This window comes from Podarcis tiliguerta, assembly GCF_965153285.1.
Source record: "Podarcis tiliguerta genome assembly, chromosome: 16".
Taxonomy (NCBI): domain Eukaryota; kingdom Metazoa; phylum Chordata; class Lepidosauria; order Squamata; family Lacertidae; genus Podarcis; species Podarcis tiliguerta.
The window spans coordinates 10559736-10583992 of record NC_139549.1 but is presented as its reverse complement, the minus strand read 5'-3'; the positions used below and the strand labels follow the sequence as shown (position 1 = coordinate 10583992).

The following is a 24257-nucleotide window of genomic DNA, read 5'->3' as shown; positions in this document are numbered from 1 at the left end:
AGGTCCGTTCTTAACCTGAAACTGTTCTTAACCTGAATTTCTATTCTCATCCTGAAGCAAAGTTCTTAACCTGAAGCACTATTTCTGGGTTAGCAGAGTCTGTAACCTGAAGCGTATGTAACCTGAGGTACCACTGTAATAATAATAATAAATAATAATAATAATAATAATAATAATAATAATAATAATAATAAAAAATGCAGACATAGGATGTGTTTGTTTGTTTATAATGTGAAAACCAATAATTTTTTTTTTTAAAAAAGCAGGGCTGGAGGAACCTGCCTGGCCTTCCAGCCGTTGCTGAACTGCAACTCCCAGCAACCCCAGCAGCCAGCAACGCCCAAAAGGTCGAGGAGGGCATGACGGGAGTTGTAGTCCCGCAACTCGCAAGGCAAACAACATTACCCTCCTTTCCAGGTGGGCGCGCGCCTCTACCTCATTCCTATCTCTGCGGCTCCATTACGCCTCGCCCAACCCACCGCACGTCCGGCGACGCCAGCACGCGGCGCGTTCTTACGCCGCCTTCCCTCCCTCCCTCCCCCATACGTGCCGTACGTGGCGTGCGTATGTGCGTATGCTGGGCGCGCGTCGATCGCGAGCGCAACGGCGACGGCGACGCATGCGCGCCGCCACTCGCCCGTTCTCTCGGAGCAGCTGGCTTCGTCCCTCAGTTCGGGGAAGTGGGGAGACGAGGAGCCGCCGCCGCCGCCGCCGCCAAGACGGACTTCTTGTGGGACAAGCGCACCGGGCTGGCGGCCAAGAGGGTGCGGGAAGGAGCGGGGGGGGGGCTGTTCTGGACGGGGGGGGGCGAGGGGAGTTCGCCCTCCGCCCCTCCCCCCGCTGTGGGGGTGGGGGGCATCTATGGGGCAGGACGGGGTGGGGCTCATGAGGGGCAGACCAGGCCCAGGGGGTGCTGTGGGAGGTGGGGTGACCTGGGGCAGCTCTTCCCTCGGTTGCCTTTTATTATTATTATTACTATTAGTATTATTATTATTAATCACCTCTCATTAATTACCTTTCAGTTAATTACATCACAGTAATGGGGGTCGTGAACAGTTATTATATTATTATGTACAGTTATTTCGTGAACAGTTATTACATTAGTATTACTATTAGTATTATTCTTATTAGTCACCTCTCATTAATTACCCTTCAGTTAATTACATCACAATAATGGGGGGGTCGTGAACAGTCGCCCCCACAACCACGCTTAGGCCTTGGGAACAACCAGGCGACCCCAGCAATGTGGGCCTCTGAGAGCCCTACTGGCAGCCTTATTTATTTTCCTGTATAGGCCGCTCGATTGTAAACACAGGCACCCCTCGGAGTGGCTGGGGGAAACCAGGGAATAGCTCAGTTGGTAGAGCATTAGGCTCTTAATGCCAGGGTCGGATGGGCAGCAGGTTGTGGGGGAGGGGGTCTAGATGACCCTCGTGGTCCCTTCCAACTCTGCAAGTCTGTTATTCCGTGAAATTGTCCTGCTGTTGTAGTTGTAGTGGGTGAGGAGGGGCAGCTCTTCACTTGGCTCTCTCTTTGCTCTTGTCGTTTATCGCATTTGTATTCCAGCTTTTCTTCGAGGAGCTGAAGGTGTTATTGCTGGCTTGTGCTCTCTCTCTCTCCGCCACCATTAATCACCTTCCCTAGCAGTACACCATCACCCATTGTTGTAGGGGTGGTGATTAACAGCAACCACAACCACACTTAGGCATTGTTTGCAGCACAGTCCTAATGCAGGCAACACCAGGATGTGTGGATTGTGTTGGGCTAAGAGCCCAACTTCGGGGTGTTATTTGTTTCATATAATTTATTATCTGCAGCTTGATTGTAAAAACCAAATAAACCTCAAAAGGGTTTACAAAAAGAGTAAAGCGGTGAAATTATCAGTAAAGAAACCTCAGCTATTTAAAACAAAAAACCAGAACCAGATTAAAATGCATGTCAGCATTCTGCGTATCTGGATATGCTTGTCTAAGCAAGAAAATGTTTTTAGCAGGTGCTGAAAAAAGTACAGTGAAGTTGTGTAGACCTGCTGGAATCGGGAGCTGTGTCTGTTAGGACCCACCCACTTTGGACTATTTTAAATACTGAATTTTAAACAGAAGAGCCTAAGAAAGGGCCTGTCTAGTCCAGCATCCTGTTCTTAACAGTGAGCAATCAGATTTTCAGGTTCCTGTGAGAAACATGCAAATTATTTTAAATTGTTGTAACTCTGTCCTGGGACATGCAGGTGAAAGACAGGTAATACCAATAATAAAAATAATATTTGAAACTTTGTATACCACTTAATTATTTGCATTTCTATGTGGTGCTTATAAATGACAATCCACCGAAAACAGGACAACAAGCAAATTTATCATAAAATCAGATGTTTTATTTATTAGTTGCTTGTTACCGAGGGTGGTTTTCATATACATTCAGAGAGAGAGAGAGAGAGGTCAACTTAAAATCTGTTGACCTCTGTGGGTTTACTCTGAGTAGGACTTGGTTTGATAAAATTCCATCACTCTAGGGGAGATGGGTGACAAGAGCAGCTCCTTTGGGATGGTTTTTCATTGCAATAATAATGGCAATGCCACTGTTATTTCTTTATTACATGTATATCCCACCATACCTCCTAGGAGCTGAAGGTGGCATGCATCCCCCCCCCCATTTTTATCTTCACAAGAACCCTGTGAGGTAGGTTAGACTAAGAGACAGCAGCTAGCCCAGGATCACTCACAGCTGAGCGGGGAATTGGAGCCAGGTCTCCCAGAGTTCTAGCTCACCACTTGAACTATTATGTGCCACACTGGCACACTAACATGGCTAACAGCAGTGCTTTTATTTTTTAGGGGGGAAGGGTTCTGGTACTCGCCATGCGTAAGTGCCACGCTTTTAACATTTTGGGGGGAAAGGTGCCAGTACAGCGTACCCTTGAGTACCCCAGACAAAAGCATAATAAAATTCTTATTATTCCTGTGGAACACCCTCCCATCAGATGTCAATGAGATAAAGGCATTTGAAAGCAGCCCTGTATCAGGAAGTTTTTAATGCTTGATGTTTTATTATATTTTTATATTTTGCTGGAAGCTGCCCAGAGTGGCTGGGGAAACCCAGCCAGATTTGGGCGGGGGTATAAATAATAAAAGTGGGACGCGGGTGGCGCTGTGGGTAAAACCTCAGCGCCTAGGACTTGCTGATCGCATGGTCGGAGGTTTGAATCCCCGCGGCGGGGTGAGCTCCCGTTGTTCGGTCCCAGCGCCTGCCAACCTAGCAGTTCGAAAGCACCCCCGGGTGCAAGTAGATAAATAGGGACCGCTTACCAGCGGGAAGGTAAACGGCGTTCCATGTGCTGCGCTGGCTCGCCAGATGCAGCTTGTCACGCTGGCCACGTGACCCGGAAGTGTCTTCAGACAGCGCTGGCTCCCCGCCTCTAGAGTGAGATGAGCGCACAACCCTAGATAGGGTCTGGCAAGACTGCCCCGTACGGGCAGGGGTACCTTTACCTTTTTTATAAATAATAAAATTACTAAAGTTATTATTAACATCATGCCCTTTATATACCCAACACCAGCATTGTAGGGTGACTACTGTAGCTTTTCAGGGGAGGAGGCTGACTTTCTTTTCATTACCATGATTTTGTCATTGAATATGAAGAGTAATGACATTGTTGAGTAATGTGTCTGTAATAGATGCAGCACAATTGTGTGTGAAATGTGTTACACTGACAGCAGGGTAAGAGGCTGGCTCCTGCTAGCATTATTTATTAGTAGTATATCAGTAGTAGTAATAGTAGTAATGACTTAACAACTGTAGCATTGTTAATAGTGTATTTGCAGTATTTTCAACACCATTATTGTATCTGAGGTGGGTGACGAGAGCAGTTTTTCAGTGCAAGTGTTGTTGTTGTTTAATAATGATGCTTATATTATTCAATCCTGTAATTCATAATATATGCAGCAGCGTCACTGATGGTGGATAGGAAGGACAGATTTTCAAGGGACGGGTTCTTTTTTAAAAATTAGTTTCATTAATATTAATGATAAATTAACAGCAGCTTTGTTAACAGTGTGTCCCTCCCCCCCCCCCATGGGTGGTCCAGAGGCTGACAAGAGAGCATTGCCTTTTCAGAGGTGGCCCCTGCTTGTGGAATGCTCTTCCCTGGAAGGCTCCCCTGGCACAATCTTTATTTCTAGTTGCTGGCAAAGACTCTCCTCTTCACCTGCGCTTTTGGCCCTTAATTTGAAGGGTTTCAGGCATTTCTGGCCTCTTTGAGTGGGGCAGGATCTGTGAGCACTGGCGGAGGAAGAGGAGCATGGGGGCGAGGCTCCGCCACTGTCTGTGAGACCCATCTTTTCAAGATGTGGTTTTAAGGCTTTTACCCAATTTGTTTTAATGAAGGTCGCTTTAGATCACTTTTGTGAGGAAAGTGACTAACGAATGTAAATAATATTTTTATATGTCATCATTTGTTGGCAAGGCGCCTAATAAATGTGTTCTAGGTGCTGTAAAAATAAAAGGTGTGGTGTGGATGTGGCCTAAGAAACTGATTTAGATACAGAGTAAAAAATGGATGTAGATAAATAATTCTGGACACTATTTGTATATTGAATTATTTTTATCCTACTGGGTGTTTTTTTAAGTCTGTAAGGAATCCTGCTGCCTATGTGTGTCCTAGCTGTCTTATTCTACTCCTTTTACAGTTCCTTGTTGTTGTTTTTAAAGTTTGCTTTGTAAATTATTAGTCTGAACTGAAAATGGAGCTGCATTTTTTTTGTGTGTCCTTGTGTTTTGTCTCCAGCTCAGCTTTGAGTTTGTTTGTTGTTGGTGCCGTTTTTCTTTTCTTTTCCTGCAGGGTTTCTAAAACGATTTTCATTGTAGTTTTTATCTCTTTCGCATGCTGCTTTGAGTGTGTGGAAAGGTGGTGGGTTGCATAGACTTATGAATCTCAAGCTCTTCTTGGCATGCTTAAACTCTGGAATGTGCTCCCACCTGAGCAGGTACTGAGGGCCGCCTCCTTGGATGGCTTCAAGTTTAAAAGAGAATTAGGCAAGGTCATGGAAGAGAAACTTGCACAGCTTCCTGTGTATCAATGAACACAAGGATCTCATGGCGTAGAGGTGGGCAGAAAGACTGGGGCGTGGGGTGTAATTTGTGATAGATTGGCAAGGATTTCTGATTCTCAGCTGTTTTAACAAGAGCAGTAACGAAAGCTCCCCTCCTACAATGGTGCATTCCATGACATCTTTTATTTAGGTGTAAGTCCCAGTGTGGCAGTTGGAATTTCCTCCCCAGATTACAATTGCTGTGAATTCAAAGCAAAGGCGTGGGCAGGTGCATGCTCTGAGGCACTGGTCAGGAATGGAGGGAACTGTAGCCCTCCAAGATCTGGAAAGATACAGGCTCCTCCATCCCTGGGGGATAGGAAGAGCTATTTTAAGAGCAATTTGGAAACTCTGTATGGTCTTTTAAATAGCTCTTGTAAATGGCTCTTGATTGGATGTAACAGCATAATGGCAGGGCTTTTTAAAGTAATGAAAACTTTGTATAGATTAGTTCGTGTCAAAACACTATTCTGTTGACTGCTGGGGAAAACCCTTTGTTTCATTTTTTTGCAACTCAAAACAGGCTCCTTCCCCCCCCCCATTAACGTTTTAATTGCTGCTCACCTGGGTGGCCAGTTTAGGTAGCCCCATTTAACCCTTCCCTCTTTTCCTTGCAGATGCCTCATTCCAGAAGGTTCCGCTCTTCAGAACGCAGCAGCCGGGGCAGCTTCCACGAGCGTTACAGAAGCCGCAAGCACAAGAGGAGGCGGAGTCGCTCGCGGTCGAGCAGCAGCGAGCGGCGCCACCGCAGGGAAGACAGCTATCATGTCCGTTCCCGCAGGTGAGCACGTGAGCAGAAGGTACCAAGAGCCAGTGCTGGCTGTGGCACCTGAAACAGGACCCTAGAAAAGAGTGGCTGTAGGTTGAACGGCCTAACCTTCCCCAGCCTCTAGATCAGCCCTCTAGATTCAAACAAAGTGGGTTGCGAAGCCTATGCAAAGTCATTCGTAATTGTATTTATATGCTGCTTTTATGCACCAAAATAATCATGCTTCAAGTGGCTTAAAACAAAGAAAACGGGAACATACGCATTTCAAAATCAAAACAATAGCAAATATAACAACGTATAAAAAGCAACATTTCATTACTGTAATTTTAACTATAGCACCCTATAGTAAAAATAGCAAGGGAGCTTGAAAGTTTCACCTTGGTCCTAGAAACAAGCCTCCCATTATGTTGTTGCAAGTTTTATAAGCAAATCCCAAATCTTTATTGCTTGTAATCCTTTAAGTGGCCTTTTTTATTTCGTTGGCAACTTACGATGCTGTGTTGTCAATTGTGGCAATAAATTGGTTGGTCACCATTCCAAGATGCTTTGGACTTGCAGGTCGCCATGCCAAAAAGATTGGGATCCGCTGTTCTAGGTGACGTTAGACTCCAGCTCCCATCATCCCTGACCATTGGCTGTGCCTGCTGGGGCTGAAGGGAGTTGGAGTCTGGAAGGCATCAGTTCAGGGAAGGCTGAAGGTCCCTGAAGCTTCGGTCTATATGGTGCGTGTGTGTGTTCGCAATGCCCATTCTTCCACGTTTTTGAGATGTACACCTGGGGGGAAAGAAACATGGTAAGCTCCCTGATGAGGACTTTTTTGTCTGTTTGTGTATATGCACAGCTGTCAACTTTTCCCTTTTCTTGCGAGGAATCCTATTCGGAATAAGGAAATTCCCTTTAGAAAAGGGAAACGTTGACAGCTATGGTGTGTGGGTGTGGGTGTGTGTGTGTATATATATATATATATATATATATATATATATATATATATATGGAATTCCAGAGGGGTAGTTGTGTATGATGCAGCATACATAAAGGAAAGTACTTCTTCACACAGTGCACTGTTAAACTATGTAACTCGCTTCCACAAGGGCCAGGCTGGCCACCAGCTTGGATGGTTTTAAAAGAGGATTAGAACAATTCCTAGACGATGAGGCTATCAATGGCTAATGGCACAATGGCTATGCGCTACCTCTACTGTCAGAGGCAGCAGGCCCCTTGATACCAGGAACTGGGAACCACACATGGATTGAGTTGCTGCTGCCCTGAGGTCCTGCTAGCAGGCTTCTCAATGGGGCATCTAATTGACCCCAGTGAGAACAGGAAGCTGGACTAGAGAGGCCACTGGCCTGATCCAGCAGGGCTCTTCTTGTGTTCTTGCTTCCTCTGACACTGTTTGGTGCACAATGAGTGGCTGAGACGAGTGAGAACAGTGGCTGAGAACAGATACGTGCACAGCACAAAGGACAGTTGCAAACAGGGGCTGGGGACAACTGTTGATTAAATGCGAGGGGTGTCGCTTGTCACTGAGATGCAACAACTTTGCATGCCACAGCTCTTACATGTCACAGCACTTGGGTCCGGGGGGCTGGGCAGGCAACAGGCAGAAGCTGCAGGCCGGGGGGGGGGGGCAAGCCTGGCCCAGGCGGCACTGTGAACCAGCCTTACCCAATGCCCTTTGCCTCTGCTCCTGGACGCCGGCTGAACTTTGCCATGTTTCCCCCCCTCTGCCCTTCTCCCAGCTACGATGACCACTCCTCCGACCGGCGCGCCTACGACCGGCGCTACTGCGATGGCTATCGGCGAGACGGGTACAGCCGCGAGCGGGGCGACGCCTACTACGAGCCTGACTACCACCACTCCTACGAGTATCAGCGTTCCCGGGACGGCAGCTACCGCAGTTGCAAAAGCAGCCGCCGGAAGCGACGGCGGAGACGCCGCCGCAGCCGCTCCTTCAGCCGCTCCTCATCGGTGAGTAGTTGTTGCGGCCTCCGAGCCTCCAAAGGCAGCCAGAGTTCTTCTGGGAGAAGCACAACTGCGCAGTGGATGCTTTCGAGGCCCTGGTGTTAGTCCCCAGCCCCCTTCCCTTCCAGAAACGTCCATACTGCTTGGAGGCCTGTCCTGCTCTGTTGAGAGTCCTAGATTGCTCCCGCCCTTGTCTCTTGGTAAGGATGGTTCCTAGCTATAATGGCTATGCTCTGCCTCCACAGTTGAAGGCAGTATTGCTTCCAAATACCATTCACAAGAGGGAGAGCGCTGTTTTGCTCAGGCTCAGGGGGCTGGACTGGATGGACCATTAGCCTGATCTGGCAGGGCTCTGATTGTGCTCTTACGATGGACTGCAAATGCCGCTGCATTAGGGACGTAAGAAGAGTCCCTTCCCCCCAGTGGCCAAGTTGGTCCTCCTGTGATGCCATCAATCGGAGCATGATGGTATAGTCCTCTCCCTGGCTACTGTTCTCTAGGGGGCAGGCTGCCCCGATCTCAGAGGTAGCTCATAGCCATCATGACAACCAGCCATTGATGTCCTTTCCCCACCTCATGAATTTGCCTGCATCCCCTTTTAAGGTCACCTGAGGTGCTCTCAGAGGGCTCAGGCCAGCCAGTGTCGAGGGTGGACTAATGCGTCCCGATCTGAGAGTTTTCAGACTTCTCTCGACGCACAGGCAAGGCCTGTGATTTTGTGCTAAAAAGAAGATTCACAGTTTGACTTCTTGTGACGACAGCCTCGCCACGGGTGTGTGTAAATGATTTCAGGCTATCCCTTGCAGTGGGCCTCCTCAGCTTGTTTGCTCCCAGGTGGCTGTCTTCACCTCCACATGCATGTAGGGAGTAGAGGCCTCTGGCACCCTGCTGGCTCCATAGTCTATAAATTTCAGGACCATGGTCCATCTAGCTCAGTATTCCCCACACTGACTGGCAGAGGCTCTCCTGGATTTCAGACAGGGGGTCTCTCCCTGTCCTACCTACAGATGCTGTGCCCCTGAGCTATATGTCTTTCTCCCCACCCTGTTGTAAGCCCAACAGGGATGCCAGACTGGCAACCTGTGAGAGTATGAAATAGAAAACCAACTTTGTATTCCATCTATCTAGCCCAGTCTTTACATAGCCTGACCGGCAGTATCTCTCTAAAGTTTATTTGGGGCAGAGGACCTTTCCCAGCCTTACAAGGAGATGCCAGCAACTGAACAGGGGACCTTTTTCACTTGCAAAGGATGTAGTCTGTTGAATTCTCTCCATATGAAGCTACTGAATACTGAGTGAAACAGCTGGTTCATTTTGCCCTGACCAGCTCGCTTGATAGAGTTTGAAGAGGTTTTTAAAGTGAGCAAGCTCTGTGTTATAGGAAGAAAACAGGTAGACCTCTTGGATACTCCCAGAACAGTGGGTGCCTGCCAGCTTTTTAACAGTTCTCATGGGGAATCTGTGGCTTTCCTGATACTGTTGGACTACAGCATGACCATTGATTATGGGAGCTGTTGCCCAGCAACTTCTGGAGGTTGATAGGTTCTCCGTCACTTCCCAGGACAGGCATGGGCTTTATTGCAGAATTGGTGTGTCCCCAACGTCTGGTAGCTGACACACATACCTTTCCCCGAAGTAACAAATGAGGATGTCAACAATTGAGGACACCATTCCTTCTTGCACCTAAAAAAAGGTTGACTTTGAGGTTCTGTAAGAGTATGAACCAACAACTCCTTTGTTTCCTGTCGTGTGTCTGCTTGTCCTGGTCATACCTCTCGATTGGAAGGCCAGAGCAGTGACTTAGTCCAGAGATGCAGCAGGCAGCCTCGTACAAGAGTCTTGCCTCTCTGTATCGGAAGGAATTGAAATCACCCCATCACACACTGTGCAAGCATGCTGCAAAATTATCTGCTCCCCCCCCAAAGCAGAGGCTGTTCAGAAGGAGGCATAGCCAGAGCGCCAAATGGTGCAGAGAAACAACAGTCAGGCTCTTCCACTCATGAGTCCTCTGGACTTTTGGGAGCCTGGAACCAGGAAATGTTCTGGGACATGGTGTAGGTACTTAACTGACCCAGCTTTTTAGTGGATACAACTCAGCCAAAGTTCCACCTTACGGGGAGCTGTGTGCTCCAACCTAATTTCTCTCCTCTCGGTAACTGGGGAAAATGCGCCCTGAAGTTATAGCTTCTGGGAAAATGGGGGATCTTTCTTAGACCAGTTCAGGCCTTTTGCCCATCTAGCCCAGTAGATTCTGACTGTCAGTGCTTCTCCTTGATCTCGGGCAGAGAAAGGTCTTGCCCATCACCAGCTGCCTGGGGTTGCCAGGGACTTAACCCTGGGCCTTCAGTCTACAGAGCATGTGCTCAGCCATCAAAGTCCAGTTCCTTCCCTTCTCGGCATGGTGTGGGGGTAAGCAAGTCTAGGAGGCGGGAAAGGATGAGGTTGACCATGGAGGATTTCCACCCCTTGCCACTGATCGTCTGGTGGGGTCTGCTTCCAGCAAACCCCACCCCTTTCCTGTGGTTGCTGAGCTTCTGGTTGGTGAGCCACGCTCTGTGTGCTCTTCCAGCATGTATACCCTATCATGCGAGGACCCAACTTTTCTCTCTGCCCTGTCCTTTTGTACTGACTAGGGTGGGTCTGTTTTGTGGAAGACTTTCTCCGTATATATATATATTTATATATTTTACTACTACTTCTTTGATTATACATTTTATTTTTTATTTTTTAAAAAGAGAGATTTCCTAAGCTAGTGTGTGTGTTATCTTGACTTTTTTTTCCCTTGCAATATCCCTTATCGTTTATATATATATGCGCCTCTGCGCCGTATGAATTGGCCTGGGAATCGTCCCTCCTTCCTTCCTCAAATCTGCCAACGGGCCTACCTACCATTTCCATGGGTGACGCTTGGCTGGCTGGCTTGCCCCTGCGCTGGTTTGAAAACGCCCCGAATTGGCCGGGTGAATGAATGAATGAAAACACGAAAACCCTCCCCTCCTCCGCCTGTGCCTGCGTTTTTGGGGACCCCCCCGCAGCGGAGTCAGCAAAGCGGCCGGAGAGCCAAGAGCGTGGAAGACGACGACGAAGGCCACCTCGTCTATCGCATCGGCGACTGGCTTCAAGAAAGATGTACAGCCAAATCGTAACATAATCTAGTCTCTAGTTAAGCTCCCGTTGCAGTCGCGCAATTGCTCTCTTAGCTTCCCCTTCCCGCCCTGTTCCTTTTTTATTTTTCTTCGCAGTATTAATTGTTGTTGTTGTTTTTTTTTTTAAGGGAAAAAAAAAAGCCCAGCCCTTCTTCTGTTTCCTTTTCTTTAAAGAGTCTCCCTTCCCAACTCCTTTCTCTGTTATCTTTTCATATTGTTACCCAAAGTGTCAGGGATTGAATTAGTTTGCAGGGGCCTCCCTGTCTTGGCTCTTTGAGCTGGCAAAGGCAGCCTTTGTGATGGTGTGTTATGCCCTGTGACCAGACACTGCTTGTTCTCTTACATTCTCTTTCTCTCTTTCTCTGTCTCTCTCTCCTTTCTCAGACGAGATTATTAGCACCCTCGGAGAGGGCACTTTTGGCCGGGTGGTACAGTGTGTGGATCACCGCAGGTGAGTGAGCCGGTGGCAGAAGGAAGCAGCATTTGGGATTCTTGTCTGAGCGGCAGCTGTGCTGGCCACTTGCAGCAAACATAGCAAATGTGTTCTGCTTAAAGGCTTAGGGGGCTGAATCTTGCATGGTGGGCTGGAACTGCTTTTCTGTGAGGAACAGCAAAAGCACCTGGGCATCCTCCAGCTTAGAAACAGGGGTGACTCAAGGGTTGTGGAGAAGAGCCCTAGCTCACTGCTAGAGCAGCTGCTTTACATGCTGGAGGTCCCAGGCTCAATCCCCAGCATCTCCAGGTAGGGCTGGGGAAAAGGCTCTGAAATCCAGGAAAGTCAGCATAGCCTGTACCCTGTACTGAACTAGAGGGACCCAATGGTCTGACTCAGTAGAAGGCAGGCTCCTAGAGTGTCTCTGTAATATTTGCTTGATACAGCGGTATCTCAGTTGGCCATAGGTCGGTTGTAGAGCATCCGATTTGCATACAGGAAGACCCAGGTTCAATCTGAAGCATCTCTAGGTAGGGCTGGAAATGTCCCCTCCGTGAAACCCCAGAGAGCCCGTGCCGGTCAGTGAAGATAGTAATGAGCTAGATGTTCTGATAGTCTGACTAGTACAGGGGTCAGAAGGTTTATCTTGCCTGCGTCAGATTGGTCCCGCGGAGATCACTCCGTGGGCCGGATTGTGCGTAGGTCCATGTGCCTGTGTTTTTCTGAGTCTGTGCAGGCACAGACACAATTTTTGGCGCCGCGGAAATGAGCCCCCGCGCTTCACTGTGCCGGTTTAGCACAGCATGCGAGTGGGCATCTCACTTCAGGGGCTGCTTGGGGGCCGGTCAAACAACCTCTGCGGGCCGCTTCTGGCTCATGGGCCTTAGGTTGCTGACCCCTGGACTAGCGTGAGACAGCTTCCTATGGTCTTAACTCAGACCTGGCTTTTTTGTGAAGCCAGGTGCTGGAGACTACATAGACTTTGCTGTGATTCAGCAGGGCTGCTCTTGTTTGTGGACTAGAGCCCACTTCATCAGATGGCATGGACTGCTAACCTCAGCTGGTGCCGAGATTTTTATATATAACCTAATGGTGCGCAGATACTCTTCTCCCCATATTGGTAAAAAGTATTTCTGCCAGCAAATGCATGTGTAAGTCCAAATATATGCAAGAAATGCAGCAGAGGAGGGGGTAAAGGAAGTAGACAAGAATCTGAGGAACCCTCCAGATGTTGGTGGACTCCAACTCAGCCGGCATAGCCAATCAGGGATGATGCGAGTTGGAGTCCAGCAATATCTTCATGGCCACAAGTACCCATCCCCTGCTGTAGACATAGGCAACCCTCCAGTCCAAGATGTACTCCTGCACCTAGAGCAATGATGTGGAACCTCTGGAGCCTTCCAGATGTTATTGGGCTACAACTTGCAACAGCCAGCATGGCCAATGGTCAGGGATGATGGGAGTTGTAGGCCAGCAACCTCTAGAGCAGCCTTTCTCAACCTGTGGGTCCTCAGATGTTGAACTACAACGCCCATCAGCCCTAGCTAGCAAGGCCAGAGCTCAGGGATGATGGGAGTTGTAGTCCAACAACATCTGGGGACCCACAGCTTGAGAACTGCTGCTCTAGAGGGTCACAGGCTCCTGTCTCTGTCTTAGACCAGGCGTTGACAACCTGTGGCCCATGGCCCAGAAGCGGCCCGCGGAGGCCATTTAACCGGCCCATGAGCTGGTTAATGGGACTCACTTCCGCGGCATCAGAAATTGCATCTGCGCACTTGTAGATGTAGGAAATCGTGTCTGCGCATGTGCAGACTCACACAGATGCCGGAAATCGTGGGCGCATGTGCAGACTCACGCAGGCGCTGGAAATCTCGGGCGCACATGTTCACACGCACTTGCTATCCGGCCCACGGAGGGTGCTCCACGGGACTGATTCGGCCCAGGCAAGGTAAACCTTGCCGACCCCAGTCTTGGACCAAGTGTGTCCCAACCAATCAGGGATCATATTTTAAGCGAACTTACAGAAGTGTAAAGCTGGGATGGGGGAATTTGTGGAGCCCTCCTGGTGTTTTTGGACTCCCATCATCACCAGCAGCCAGCATCCATGACCGTTGTCACTCATGATGGGAACTGGAGACTTAATCCCTTCTGGAGGGATCCACAGGTTCCCTGTAGTCAGAAGTTGAGATGATGAATAGCATTTCAAGCATCTCTCCCCGCCTTCTTCCACCCAAATACCTTCATTCTGAGATACCTCTCTTGCATTCCTCCCAAGGGGCAATACACGGGTGGCTCTAAAAATAATCAAGAATGTGGAAAAGTACAAAGAGGCAGCTCGGCTGGAGATCAACGTGCTGGAGAAAATTAACGAGAAGGATCCAGAGAACAAGAAGTGAGTAGCTCTAACACATCTAGAAATAGGTATGTGCACCCTCTGCAAAATCTCTGGTCAAGGAGAGGAACTCTGGCCCCCCCTGGTTTGCCTTCCTAGACCAGGTCCAGGAACTCCTGGCTTTCTCCTACAGTGCCACCTAGTGGAGATTACTTATATATCTGTAAAAGAACTCAAGGGCAGTGTAGAAATGTATTTACCAGCGGTAGCTGGTGGCCATTGGGTTAGGCAGGCTAGACTGAGAGAAGTAGCAGCCAACCTATGGCCCACCTAGTAAGCAGAGTTGTTGCAACAGCCAAGGGGGGAGCTGAGCATCACTGTTCTCCAAGCATAATTCAAAGTGTTGGTGCTGACCTTTAAAGTCCTAAACGGCCTTGGTCCAGTATACCTGAAGGAGCGTCTCCACCCCCATCGTTCTGCCCGGACACTGAGGTCCAGTGCCGAGGGCCTTCTGGAGGTTCCCTCGCAGCCAAGTTACAGAGAACCAGGCAGAGGGCCTTCTCGGTAGTGACACCCGCCCTGTGGAACGCCCTCCCACCAGATGTCAAAGAGAAAAACAACTACCAGACTTTTAGAAGACATCTGAAGGCAGTCCTCTTTGGGGAAGCTTTTAACGTTTAACAGACTACTGTATTTTAATATTCTGTTGGAAGCCACCCAGAGATGGGCGGGGTATAATTATTAATATTAATATTAATATTAATATTATTTTCTCAGTGGAGGCAATGGAGAGGCCTTGCCGTCCCTTTCGTCTCCTGCTTTAACCTGATAAAACGACTGCAGCTAGTTGAGGAGGGAGGGTTTTTGAAAAGAATAACCTTTTGTTGGATTGTTATATATAATAGCAATTATATCACATGGCATCCCCCCCACCCCCCGTAACAGGTATCAGGTTGCACATTAACATGAACGATTCTTATAAATATCTACAAGTTATCTAAACGTCTGGCATGTAACGTTCTGGAGAAAGCACAAAAATTGTGCTATCTGTCCCAGTAATTCCCAAGGAAGAAATATAGTTCAAGCCGTCCTCTTCAGGATAGCAATACATGCAAATATGCCTTTGTGGAGAGTTTTATCTCCAAGACCAGTTTCATTCGTATATGGAGTAAATGGCCACCATATTGCAAACCCCCCTCCCCAGTTTTATAACTTATGAGTTATTTTCTCAGGAGTGGCCAATTACCAGACATTTTTGTACCCGGAGTCGTGGTATAGTCCTTGTGTGAGGCCCTCAAGGTTTCAGCCATAGCTAGCCGAGTGGCCAGTAAAAGATTAGGCAATAAATATTTGCAAGTCCCATCACTCCCCTCCTCCTGTAGCCTGATAAAACAACTGCAGGGAGGAGTCTTCAACTGCCTGTGCCTTCCTCTGTCCTCCAGCCTGTGCGTGCAGATGTACGATTGGTTCGACTATCACGGTCACATGTGCATTTCCTTCGAGCTTCTGGGACTCAGCACCTTTGACTTCCTGAAGGACAACAATTACCTGCCTTACCCCCTCCACCAGATAAGGCACATGGCCTATCAAGTGTGCCTGGCTGTCAAATGTGAGTGCCAAGAGCAGACACGGGCTGGGCTGGGAGGGCAAGTGGGGACAAGAGGCCGCAGGAAGACGCAGGCCTGCTGGATCGGGACGGTTTAATGCATTTGTTTGTTTAGACCGTTTCCGTAAAAGAAAAAAAAAAAGGCTGCAGCTCTCGAGTTGCAGCTTCTTGTAGTTTAGAGAAAAGCTGAACAAGAGGCGACATGAAGTTTGTAAAACAGTGCATGGCCTGGAGAAAAGTACACAAGAGCCCAGCAGGATCAGTCCAGTGGCCCGTCTAGTCCAGCATCCTGTTCTCACAGTGGCCACCAGATGCCTAGAAAGCAGGATCCAAGCAGAAAAATGCAGTTCCCTCTTGCGTTTTTCAGCAGCTGGTATTCAGTAGTATAACTACAGTGGTGCCTCGCAAGATGAAAAGAATCCGTTCCGTGAGTCTCTTTGTCTAGCGGTTTTTTTGTCTTGCGAATCAACCCCATTAGCAGATTAGCGCTATTAGCGGTTTAGCGGCTATTAGCGGCTATTAAAGGCTTAAGGGATTAGCGGATTAGCTGCTAAAAGGCTATTAGCAGCTTAGTGCCTTAGAAAAAGTGGGTGGGGAGCGAAAAAAAATCGCAGGAACTCGCAAGACATTTTCGTCTTGCAAAGCAAGCCCATAGAGAAATTTGTCCTGCGAAGCACCTCCAAAACAGAAAACCCTTTCGTCTAGCGGGTTTTCCGTCTTGCGAGGCATTCGTCTTGCGGGGCACCACTGTACAAACTTGCCTCATAGGGGAGCTGCAGGGACAGACCCGGAGAATGGCGTCTTCTCCCTTCCTGGACTCTGGAACCTGAAACAGGTTCTTACATTTTGCGTACCCGGAAGGTAGCCACCTGCACAAAGTCGAGAGGTTTTTGCATCTTCGCAGACACCCCTGCCCCACTCTGTCCTCCATCCTGGCAAGCCAGAGGGATGGTTGCAATTCCAGGACACGTTCCAGCCACACAAGTCCACTTCAGGAGGAGACAGAGCAGGGCTGCTGAGAGGTGTAGTCCGAGGAGCCTCGCAGAGAGACTCAGTGGAGAGGTACCGGAGGCCACATTTGGTCTTCAGTTCCTCACTTACCTCTGCCATAGCTCCCTGGAAGGCCGGGCTTGCTTTGCACAAAAAATGTCCACGCTCAAACTTTGAAATCTCCAGTTAGAATAATCCCAGGCAGAAAAGCCCTTCGATGAGACATTTCTCTCCAGCAGTCTCTCAAAGCAGCTTGGTTATGTTTAGCTGTAGCCAGGAGGGAAGTGTCCCCTAAAAGTGGATGCGTTGATCCTGGAAAGATGAAAATGTTGTCTTTAAAAGGTTTCCGAGGAGAGGGCTAGGATGGGAGGGATGCTGAGCTGTGGCCTGGTTCACGTGGAGAACTTTTAGAGCTGTGCAGGATGAACGAGTGCAGGTTTGCGAGTTTTAACATCCTGCCTTGTATCCACCTCTCGTGTCAAAATCTGACCTGCTTTCATTTCCTCCCTCCCCCTCCAGTTTTGCATGAAAACAAGCTCACGCATACAGACCTCAAGCCCGAAAACATCCTCTTTGTCAACTCTGATTATGAGATGACCTACAACCTGGAAAAGGTGAGTCTGTGCGTTGGATAAATCCGTATCATACTGCGACAAACAGGCTAGCAGCGGGGGTGGACGAAGCTCCCTTTGCATTTCGCAGTCTGCGCAGCGTTGGCTTCAGGGAAGAAAGAGTGATGAGCAGGGCTGCTTGGCAGGAAATAGGAAGCTGCTAGGCACCAAATCAAGACCATTGGGCCGTCTAGCTCAGTATTGTCTACACTGACTGGCAGCACCTCTGCAGGGTTTCAGACAGGGAGTCTCTATCCACCCTACTTGGAGGTGCCGGAGAATGAACCAGGAATCGTCTGCGTGTAAAGCTGCGTCCTTTCCCCATCCTTGCCTGGGACGTCAATCAAGGCGCGGTGAACCTGTTTCAGCCTGAGGGCCACATTCCCTCTTGGGCAATCTTCCAGGGGCCAGAGGCAAAAGTGGGCAGAGCAAGAAACGTCAAGTTTCCCCAGTGTACAGTAGGCTAGTTTCAGTGTTTCCCAAGCTTGAGTCTCCAACTGTTTCTGGATAATAATAATAATAATAATAGTAACAACAACAACAACTCATTATTTTATACCCCGCTCATCTGGCTGGGTCTCCCCAGCCACTCTGGGCGGCTTCCAACAAAGTATTAAAATTACTGTATTTTAATTTTTAATTTTAATTTAGTCTGTTAAACATTAAAAGCTTCCCTAAACATTAAAACATTAAAACATTAAAACATTAAAAGCTTCCCTAAAAGAGGACTACAATTCCCATCATCCCTGACCATTGGTCCTGCTAGCTGGGGATGATGGGAGTTGTAGTCCAAAAACAGCTGGAGACCCAAGTTTGGGAAACAGTGCTACCCACATTCAAACCCCCCTTCTTGATCTTTCATCCAAGCAAGAGGCATTATGGGAGTCCCAGGGCATATTCCAGCCAAGCAAAAAATGCTCCGAAGCCAGGGTGGGAGGTGAAGCAGAGCTGCTGAGGGATGTGGCCTGGGGAAGTGGGGTGTAGCCAGATATAGACGCCTTGGGGGGGGGCTGCACATGGCCCCCGAGCTTGACGCCCCCCTCCACCCTGCATTAACTGCCCCTTCCCCTTCTTTTCTTCCCTTGTCTCCCCCTCCCCACAAGAAGCGAGACGAGCGGAGCGTCAAGAACACGGCCGTCCGGGTGGTCGATTTCGGCAGCGCCACCTTCGACCACGAGCACCACAGCACCATCGTTTCCACGCGGCACTACCGGGCCCCGGAAGTCATCCTGGGTCAGTGTCTTGGCGCTCACTTGATTTGGGGGTTGCTAGTGAGTTTGTGTCACGGGACGCGGGTGGCGCTGTGGGTAAAAGCCTCAACGCCTAGGGCTTGCCGATCGAAAGGTCGGTGGTTCGAATCCCCGCGGCAGGGTGCGCTCCCGTTGTTCGGTCCCAGCGCCTGCCAACCTAGCAGTTCGAAAGCACTCCCGGGTGCAAGTAGATAAATAGGGACCGCTTACTAGCGGGAAGGTAAACGGCGTTTCCGTGTGCGGCTCTGGCTCGCCAGAGCAGCGATGTCACGCTGGCCACGTGACCCGGAAGTGTCTCTGGACAGCGCTGGCCCCCGGCCTCTTAAGTGAGATGGGCGCACAACCCTAGAGTCTGTCAAGACTGGCCCGTACGGGCAAGGGTACCTTTACCTTTTAGTGAGTTTGTGCAGGTGGGCAGGGCAGGAAGATCTGCACAAGACTGGGCTGGTGAGGAGAGGTGGGGCAGCGGTGGGGCTTGGCAACCTGCTGAAATTCTTTCTCTGTACGACAGAGCTCGGTTGGACCCAGCCCTGTGACGTCTGGAGCATCGGCTGCATCATCTTCGAGTACTACATGGGCTTCACTTTGTTCCAGGTGAGCATCCCACAAGGTCTGCAGCACAAATTGCCTGTAGCATCGGTTCTCAAAACTCCGTCCCCAGTACATCTGCAAAGACCTCACTACAACACTGGCAACCAACTGTCAGGGGCTGGACTGAGGAGGAATGGTGGGAGCCGCTGCTGCCGCCGCTCACCTCTCTCTGCAGCTTCCTGGGAAGAGGGGGACAGTGTAGATTTAGAACAGTGGTTTGCCGAAAGGTATGGTTCAGAGGCTGACGAGGGGGAAAGCTGGGATATATTGGGGAGCAGCAGGAAGGAGCAGCATTGGGGGAGTGACATTTAACAGACTCAGTGTCTCTTGAAAGCATTCCTGATCCTCCCTCTCCCAAAACCAGACAGGCTGTGTGAGCAGCAGAGCTGAAATCTCAGAGGCAGAAAGCAATGACTAGCCGGCGCAGGGGTGATGTATATTAGGAGGGATTGAAGGGGTGGGACTTTACTTGGAGCAACACCATTATTGTAAAGACAGCGTTCCTTTGTCTCTCTCTGTGAATACAGTCATACTTCGGGTTAAAGTTGCTTCAGGTTGAGCGTTTTCTGGTTGCGCTACACGGCGACCCGGAGGTAACGGAGCGCGTTACTTCTGGTTTTCGCCCCTCGCACATGCGCAGACGCTCAAAATGACGCCATGCGCAGAAGCGGCGAATCGCGACGTGCAGAAGCGGGGTGCGTTCTCTTCAGGATGCGAACGGGGCTCCGGAACGGATCCCGTTCACATCCAGAGGTACCAGTGTACTGAATAAATTACGTGATAAGAACTCTTTCGGTTATCTGCCTTTTGACTGCCACCAAGGGAGGGATCGTAATTCCCTGAAGCCTTGATAGAGCTTTGACACCAGCTTCAAAACGAAATGTTATTTTGGCATGTGTCTCCAGCAGGGAGACAGCCAGTCACGTTGCCCACCACCTGCCTCTGGGCTAAAGCTCCCAGCATGGTGTTTCATTCTCCTTCCCCCCCCCCAAAAAAACCCCCATTTTCAATCCCAAGCTCTTTTTCTTTCAGACCCATGATAACAGAGAGCATCTGGCAATGATGGAGCGAATCCTGGGTCCCCTTCCATCGAGGATGACCAGGAAGACCAGGTGGGGCCTTTTTGGTGCTCATGTGTGAGATGGGATGGGAAAATCTGAAACGCTTCCTTCCTTTGGGGTTGTTGGGTGGGTGGCTGCTCCCTAACCCCTCCACTCACCTGGCTTTTTGTACTCACCTGGCCGTTCCTCGTTCACTGCAGGAAGCAGAAATACTTCTATCACGGCCGCCTGGACTGGGACGAGAACACCTCTGCTGGGCGCTATGTTCGAGAGAACTGCAAGCCGCTGAGGGTAAGGCTGCTTTGTGATGGGAGAGGGAGATCTGGAGGGATGTCACAGGGTCTGGGAGAAGGGTTGGGCAAGGCGGGTTGGCTGGCACCAGCGGAAACTCTGGCTAGGAGCAAAGAGCAGCTTTCACCTACGAAGTGGTCATATACCGAGTCATAAGGGAGAGCCTGCTGTATCAGGTCAATGGCCCATCTAGTCCATCATCCTGTCCTCACAGTGGCTGACCAGATGCCCCAATGCGGACCCCACAAGCAGGTCCTGAACACAAGAGCAAGCTCCCTTCTGGCCACGGAATAGCCAGTTGGTAGCCTCACCCTCCCCAAATTTGCCCAATCTGCTTTTAAAGCCATCCAAGCTGTTGGTCATCACTGCCCCCTGTGGGAGCAAGTTGCATAATTCAGCTGCGCGCTGCGTGAAGAAGTCCCGTGCTATATCTGTCCTGAATCTTCCAATGTTCGTATTCCTTAGATGCCCCCAAGTTACAGTGTTTCTGAGTGACGGGGGGAGTCTTTCCCCTCTCCACTTTCTCCAGGCCATACATCTCTCTCATGCCACCTGTTACTCACTTTTTCTCTATAAACCAGTGTTAAAAGATACATAAGCTAGGTGCCAAACGGCTTCTTAAACCCAGGGATACAAGTCTCCAAAACGGAATGCCTCAGTTGCCATTTGGGGACCAGGCGGCTCAAAGGTCACGTTTTTCAGTACAACTTCTTGGTTCCTGAAATTTGTTCTGATTGTGCAGATAAAATATAATGGATAGAATTCTACAGGGTGGGGTATTAGTGTGTGAAAACGATCCAAGGATCTCCCGGCATTCATCTCCAGATGGTGGAGACGTCAGGCATCTTCACTTGGTCGCATGTGGTCGATAGCCAGGTTCAAAATACGCATGGCAAATTTCGAACGCTGCTCTAAACCTAAGAATCGCCTTTCCTCATGAGGGGGTTGCTGCATCCCCTTGATCATTTCGCTTGCCCTTTGGGGAACTTTTCCCAGCTCTACGTAAAGGTAAAGGGACCCCTGACCATTAGGTCCAGTCGTGGCTGACTCTGGTGTTGCGGCGCTCATCTCGCTTTATTGGCCGAGGGAGCCGGCGTACAGCTTCCGGATCATGTGGCCAGCATGACTAAGCCGCTTCTGGCGAACCAGAGCAGCGCACGGAAACACCGTTTACCTTCCCGCTGGAGCAGTACCTATTTATCTACTTGCACTTTGACGTGCTTTCGAACTGCTAGGTTGGCAGGAGCAGGGACCGAGCAACGGGAGCTCACCCCGTCACGGGGATTCGAATCGCCAACCTTCTGATCAGCAAGTCTTAGGCTCTGTGGTTTAACCCACAGCGCCACCTGCGTCCCAGCTCTACAATACAGTGGTACCTCGGGTTAAGTGCTTAATACATTCCGGAGGTCCGTACTTAACCTGAAACTGTTCTTAACCTGAAGCACCACTTTAGCTAATGGGGCCTCTTGCTGCTGCTGCGCCGCCGGACACAATTTCTGTTCTCATCCTGAAGCAAAGTTCTTAACCTGAAGCACTATTTCTGGGTTAGTGGAGTCTGTAACCTGAAGCGTATGTAACCTGAAGCATATGTAGCCCGAGGTACCACTGTATCCCTTTTGTGGTGAGGCTACCAGAACGGCACACAGCATCCCCCTAGGTTTGCCTCCCGGTCTTTCCTTGCGTTCTGACGGCCGCCTTCTCCCCACAGAGGTACCTGGCCTCGGAGGCCGAAGAACACCACCAGCTCTTCGACCTCATCGAGGGCATGCTGGAATACGAGCCGGCCAAGCGGCTGACGCTGGCCGAGGCCCTGAAGCACCCCTTCTTCGACTCCCTGAAGCTGCAGCCTGGCCCCAAAGCCTGGGACTCCAGCCGCGACATCAGCCGGTGACCAGCGTAGCTCCTCCTCCTCCCTGACTCATCTCCGCCCCCCGATACCTTCCCGCACATTCGGCCCCTGTGGAGGCTCGTGCAGGTTACGCTCATGCATTTTGGTGCTTTAAAAATAATAATAACAGGGACGACGATAATACAGACCGCGTCCTGATTCACCGCAGGCTCCCTTTTTTGTTATCATGTAAAGCTTGTTAATATGTGAGATAGTGTGTGTATATATATAAATATCTATAAATATATATATATATATATATATAAACATGCAGGAAATCTTGTGGCATTTCCCACCTGCCCCCATTCCTGTAAATAATGTGACCCTCCCTCTGAATCGGTGCCCTCTTCTCCTTCCCTGCTCCTGCTGTACATAATTCCAGCCCCCTCTCTCCCCTCCGCAGCGTGTTCTCAGCGTCCCCGTGTAAGTTATAAGGCTGGTGGGATCCCCTTTGGGGAATTATTTTTGGATACTAAACCATAGCCCATTCCAATGCCAGGATTTTATATGGATTTTGTACAGTCTTTGTGGGAAAATGAAATAAAATATGACATGAATTAATGCTATAAGGGCTGCTGTTTGCAATGCTGGTTGTACCTGTCTCTCTATTTCTTTTGCCCACTTCAATCCTGACAATGGTTAATAGGAGTCCAATGGGAAGTGGAATGTCTTAACGGTCCCCAACTATCATTTAAAGTTTGGTGAAGTTAAAACGGATGGTATAGTGGTTGGAACAGTGGGCTAGCACCTGGGAGACCAGGTTTCAAATCCTCACTCATCTGTGTTGAGATTCCTGCATTCCAGGGGGTTCGACTAGATGACTCTCGAGGTCCCTTCCAACTCTACAATTCTATGAAGCTCTCGCTGCGTATCCTCGGGCCAGGCACTGCCTCAAAAGACACACAACACCACCAGTTTGTGGAGAGCAGGGTTGCGTCCAAGTCAGTCATAAAGTAGACCCATTGGAAATTAACCGGCCAGCGCTAGGCATGTCCATTCAGGTCACTGGGTCTAATTTGAGTAGTTCCACTACCCCTCGAGCTTGGGTGGTGGCAGCCCAGGACAGGGCCTTCTCGGTGGCAGCCCCTCAGTTGTGGACTTCCCTCCCACAGAGGTCCACCTAATACCTTCAGTAGAAAATTTTTGGTGAATACTGAAGATGCACCTCTTTGCCCTGGGCTTTGACACCTGAGATGTCTGTTTTCAGGGCTCGCACCCTTGTTCCTGTGACTAATCTGTTTTAACTTTTTAAAATTTTAAATAGTTGTTGGACCCTGCCTTGGGACCTGCGGATTGGGCAATAAATTTAATGATGATACAGAGATTTGTCTTTAAATAGGTTTCCGTAAGATTTCCTACCACCATCAACTTTTCCTATAAGGTCCTCAAAATTACAATAATATACCGTTACAAAAAATGGCGAGGAAAATGTTTTAGCAACTATAAAATGAGTAAACAGAAGTGGAACAGAGCAGTATAAATTCATTAAAACAAAATGTCTTTAGTTGTCAAATGCCAGGCTGAAGTGTCGCATCTTCATGATACGGAAGCGAGTGTCGCAATTTGGGGGGGGGCTGCTGCAGAGAAACAAAAGCAGCACTTTTTACCCTAAAATGGGCGTCTTTTTACTCACCTGGTCATGTTGTGCTGAGAAATACATTGTGTAAACTGGAGACAAGCAAGCACCGATGGGTAATTACGGGGTTTATCCAGTGTTAGTCCTACTCAAAGTAGACTCATTGAAATGGTTTTGTTTATTACTTGCAGTGGGTCTACTAATGCTGGAAAAAAACCCAATCTTCTGATCTGTGCGCGATTATCAGGTGACACAAATTAGGTCAGAGGCGGATCGTGGTGTTGGCGTCACGGTGTGTTTTGAGTTCTTCTTTTTAAAGCATGTGTCCAGGGAGCTGGAATCCTTCCAGCTTTGCAAGTCAGCTGGGCTGGGCCATCCCCTCAGGCTTAAATGACCAAGTCACGAGGGCTGACCCATGGCAGATCCCCGTTGGCTGTTCTTGCTCTTGATCCCTCTCGCGGATCTGTTCTAGAGGGCTAGTGTGTTAATTTGTTAAAACAAGTGCAAAGTCTTAAACTACAAACAACCCTTGAAACTCCTTTGATGTAATCTGCAAAAATATACAAATGACTTTCTGGGGGTGGGTGTTAAAATGCCCCACAGCAAGCCATGTGTGTGTCGGAAGAGGGGGGTTTAGTTCTGCTTCCCTGGATAAGGTTTTTCA

The 24257-nt window shown here is 49.2% G+C and overlaps 1 protein-coding gene across 5 annotated transcripts; it reads left to right on the top strand.

Annotated features, from left to right (window-relative positions):
* Positions 1-210: 210 nt before the first annotated feature.
* Positions 211-22586, top strand: CLK2 (CDC like kinase 2). Of its 5 annotated transcripts, none has more exons than XM_083418569.1 (13): positions 211-417; positions 5702-5865; positions 7596-7824; positions 10854-10947; positions 11349-11415; positions 13673-13789; positions 15172-15338; positions 16845-16939; positions 18040-18169; positions 18698-18780; positions 19810-19889; positions 20039-20129; positions 21838-22586. In XM_083418569.1, the coding sequence occupies exons 2-13, from the start codon at positions 5702-5704 to the stop codon at positions 22018-22020; spliced, it is 1500 nt and encodes a 499-aa protein (XP_083274695.1). In that variant the 5' UTR covers positions 211-417; the 3' UTR covers positions 22021-22586. The 5 variants fall into 5 exon arrangements, with proteins under 5 accessions (XP_083274695.1, XP_083274697.1, XP_083274696.1 ...); XM_083418571.1 differs by lacking the exon at positions 211-417 and adding an exon at positions 600-764; XM_083418570.1 differs by lacking the exon at positions 211-417 and adding an exon at positions 610-764 and having other exon boundaries at positions 18043-18169.
* Positions 22587-24257: the final 1671 nt, after the last annotated feature.

What these genes read in the sequence shown, in the direction of transcription:
- CLK2 (XM_083418569.1), top strand. Translation starts at nt 5,702, where the DNA reads ATGCCTCATTCCAGAAGGTTCCGCTCTTCAGAACGCAGCAGCCGGGGC. An exon ending in CCTTCAGCCGCTCCTCATCG is followed by an intron (nt 7,825 to 10,853) that starts GTGAGTAGTTGT and finishes ACCCCCCCGCAG; the next exon opens with CGGAGTCAGCAAAGCGGCCG. An exon ending in TGGGCTTCACTTTGTTCCAG is followed by an intron (nt 18,781 to 19,809) that starts GTGAGCATCCCA and finishes TTTTTCTTTCAG; the next exon opens with ACCCATGATAACAGAGAGCA.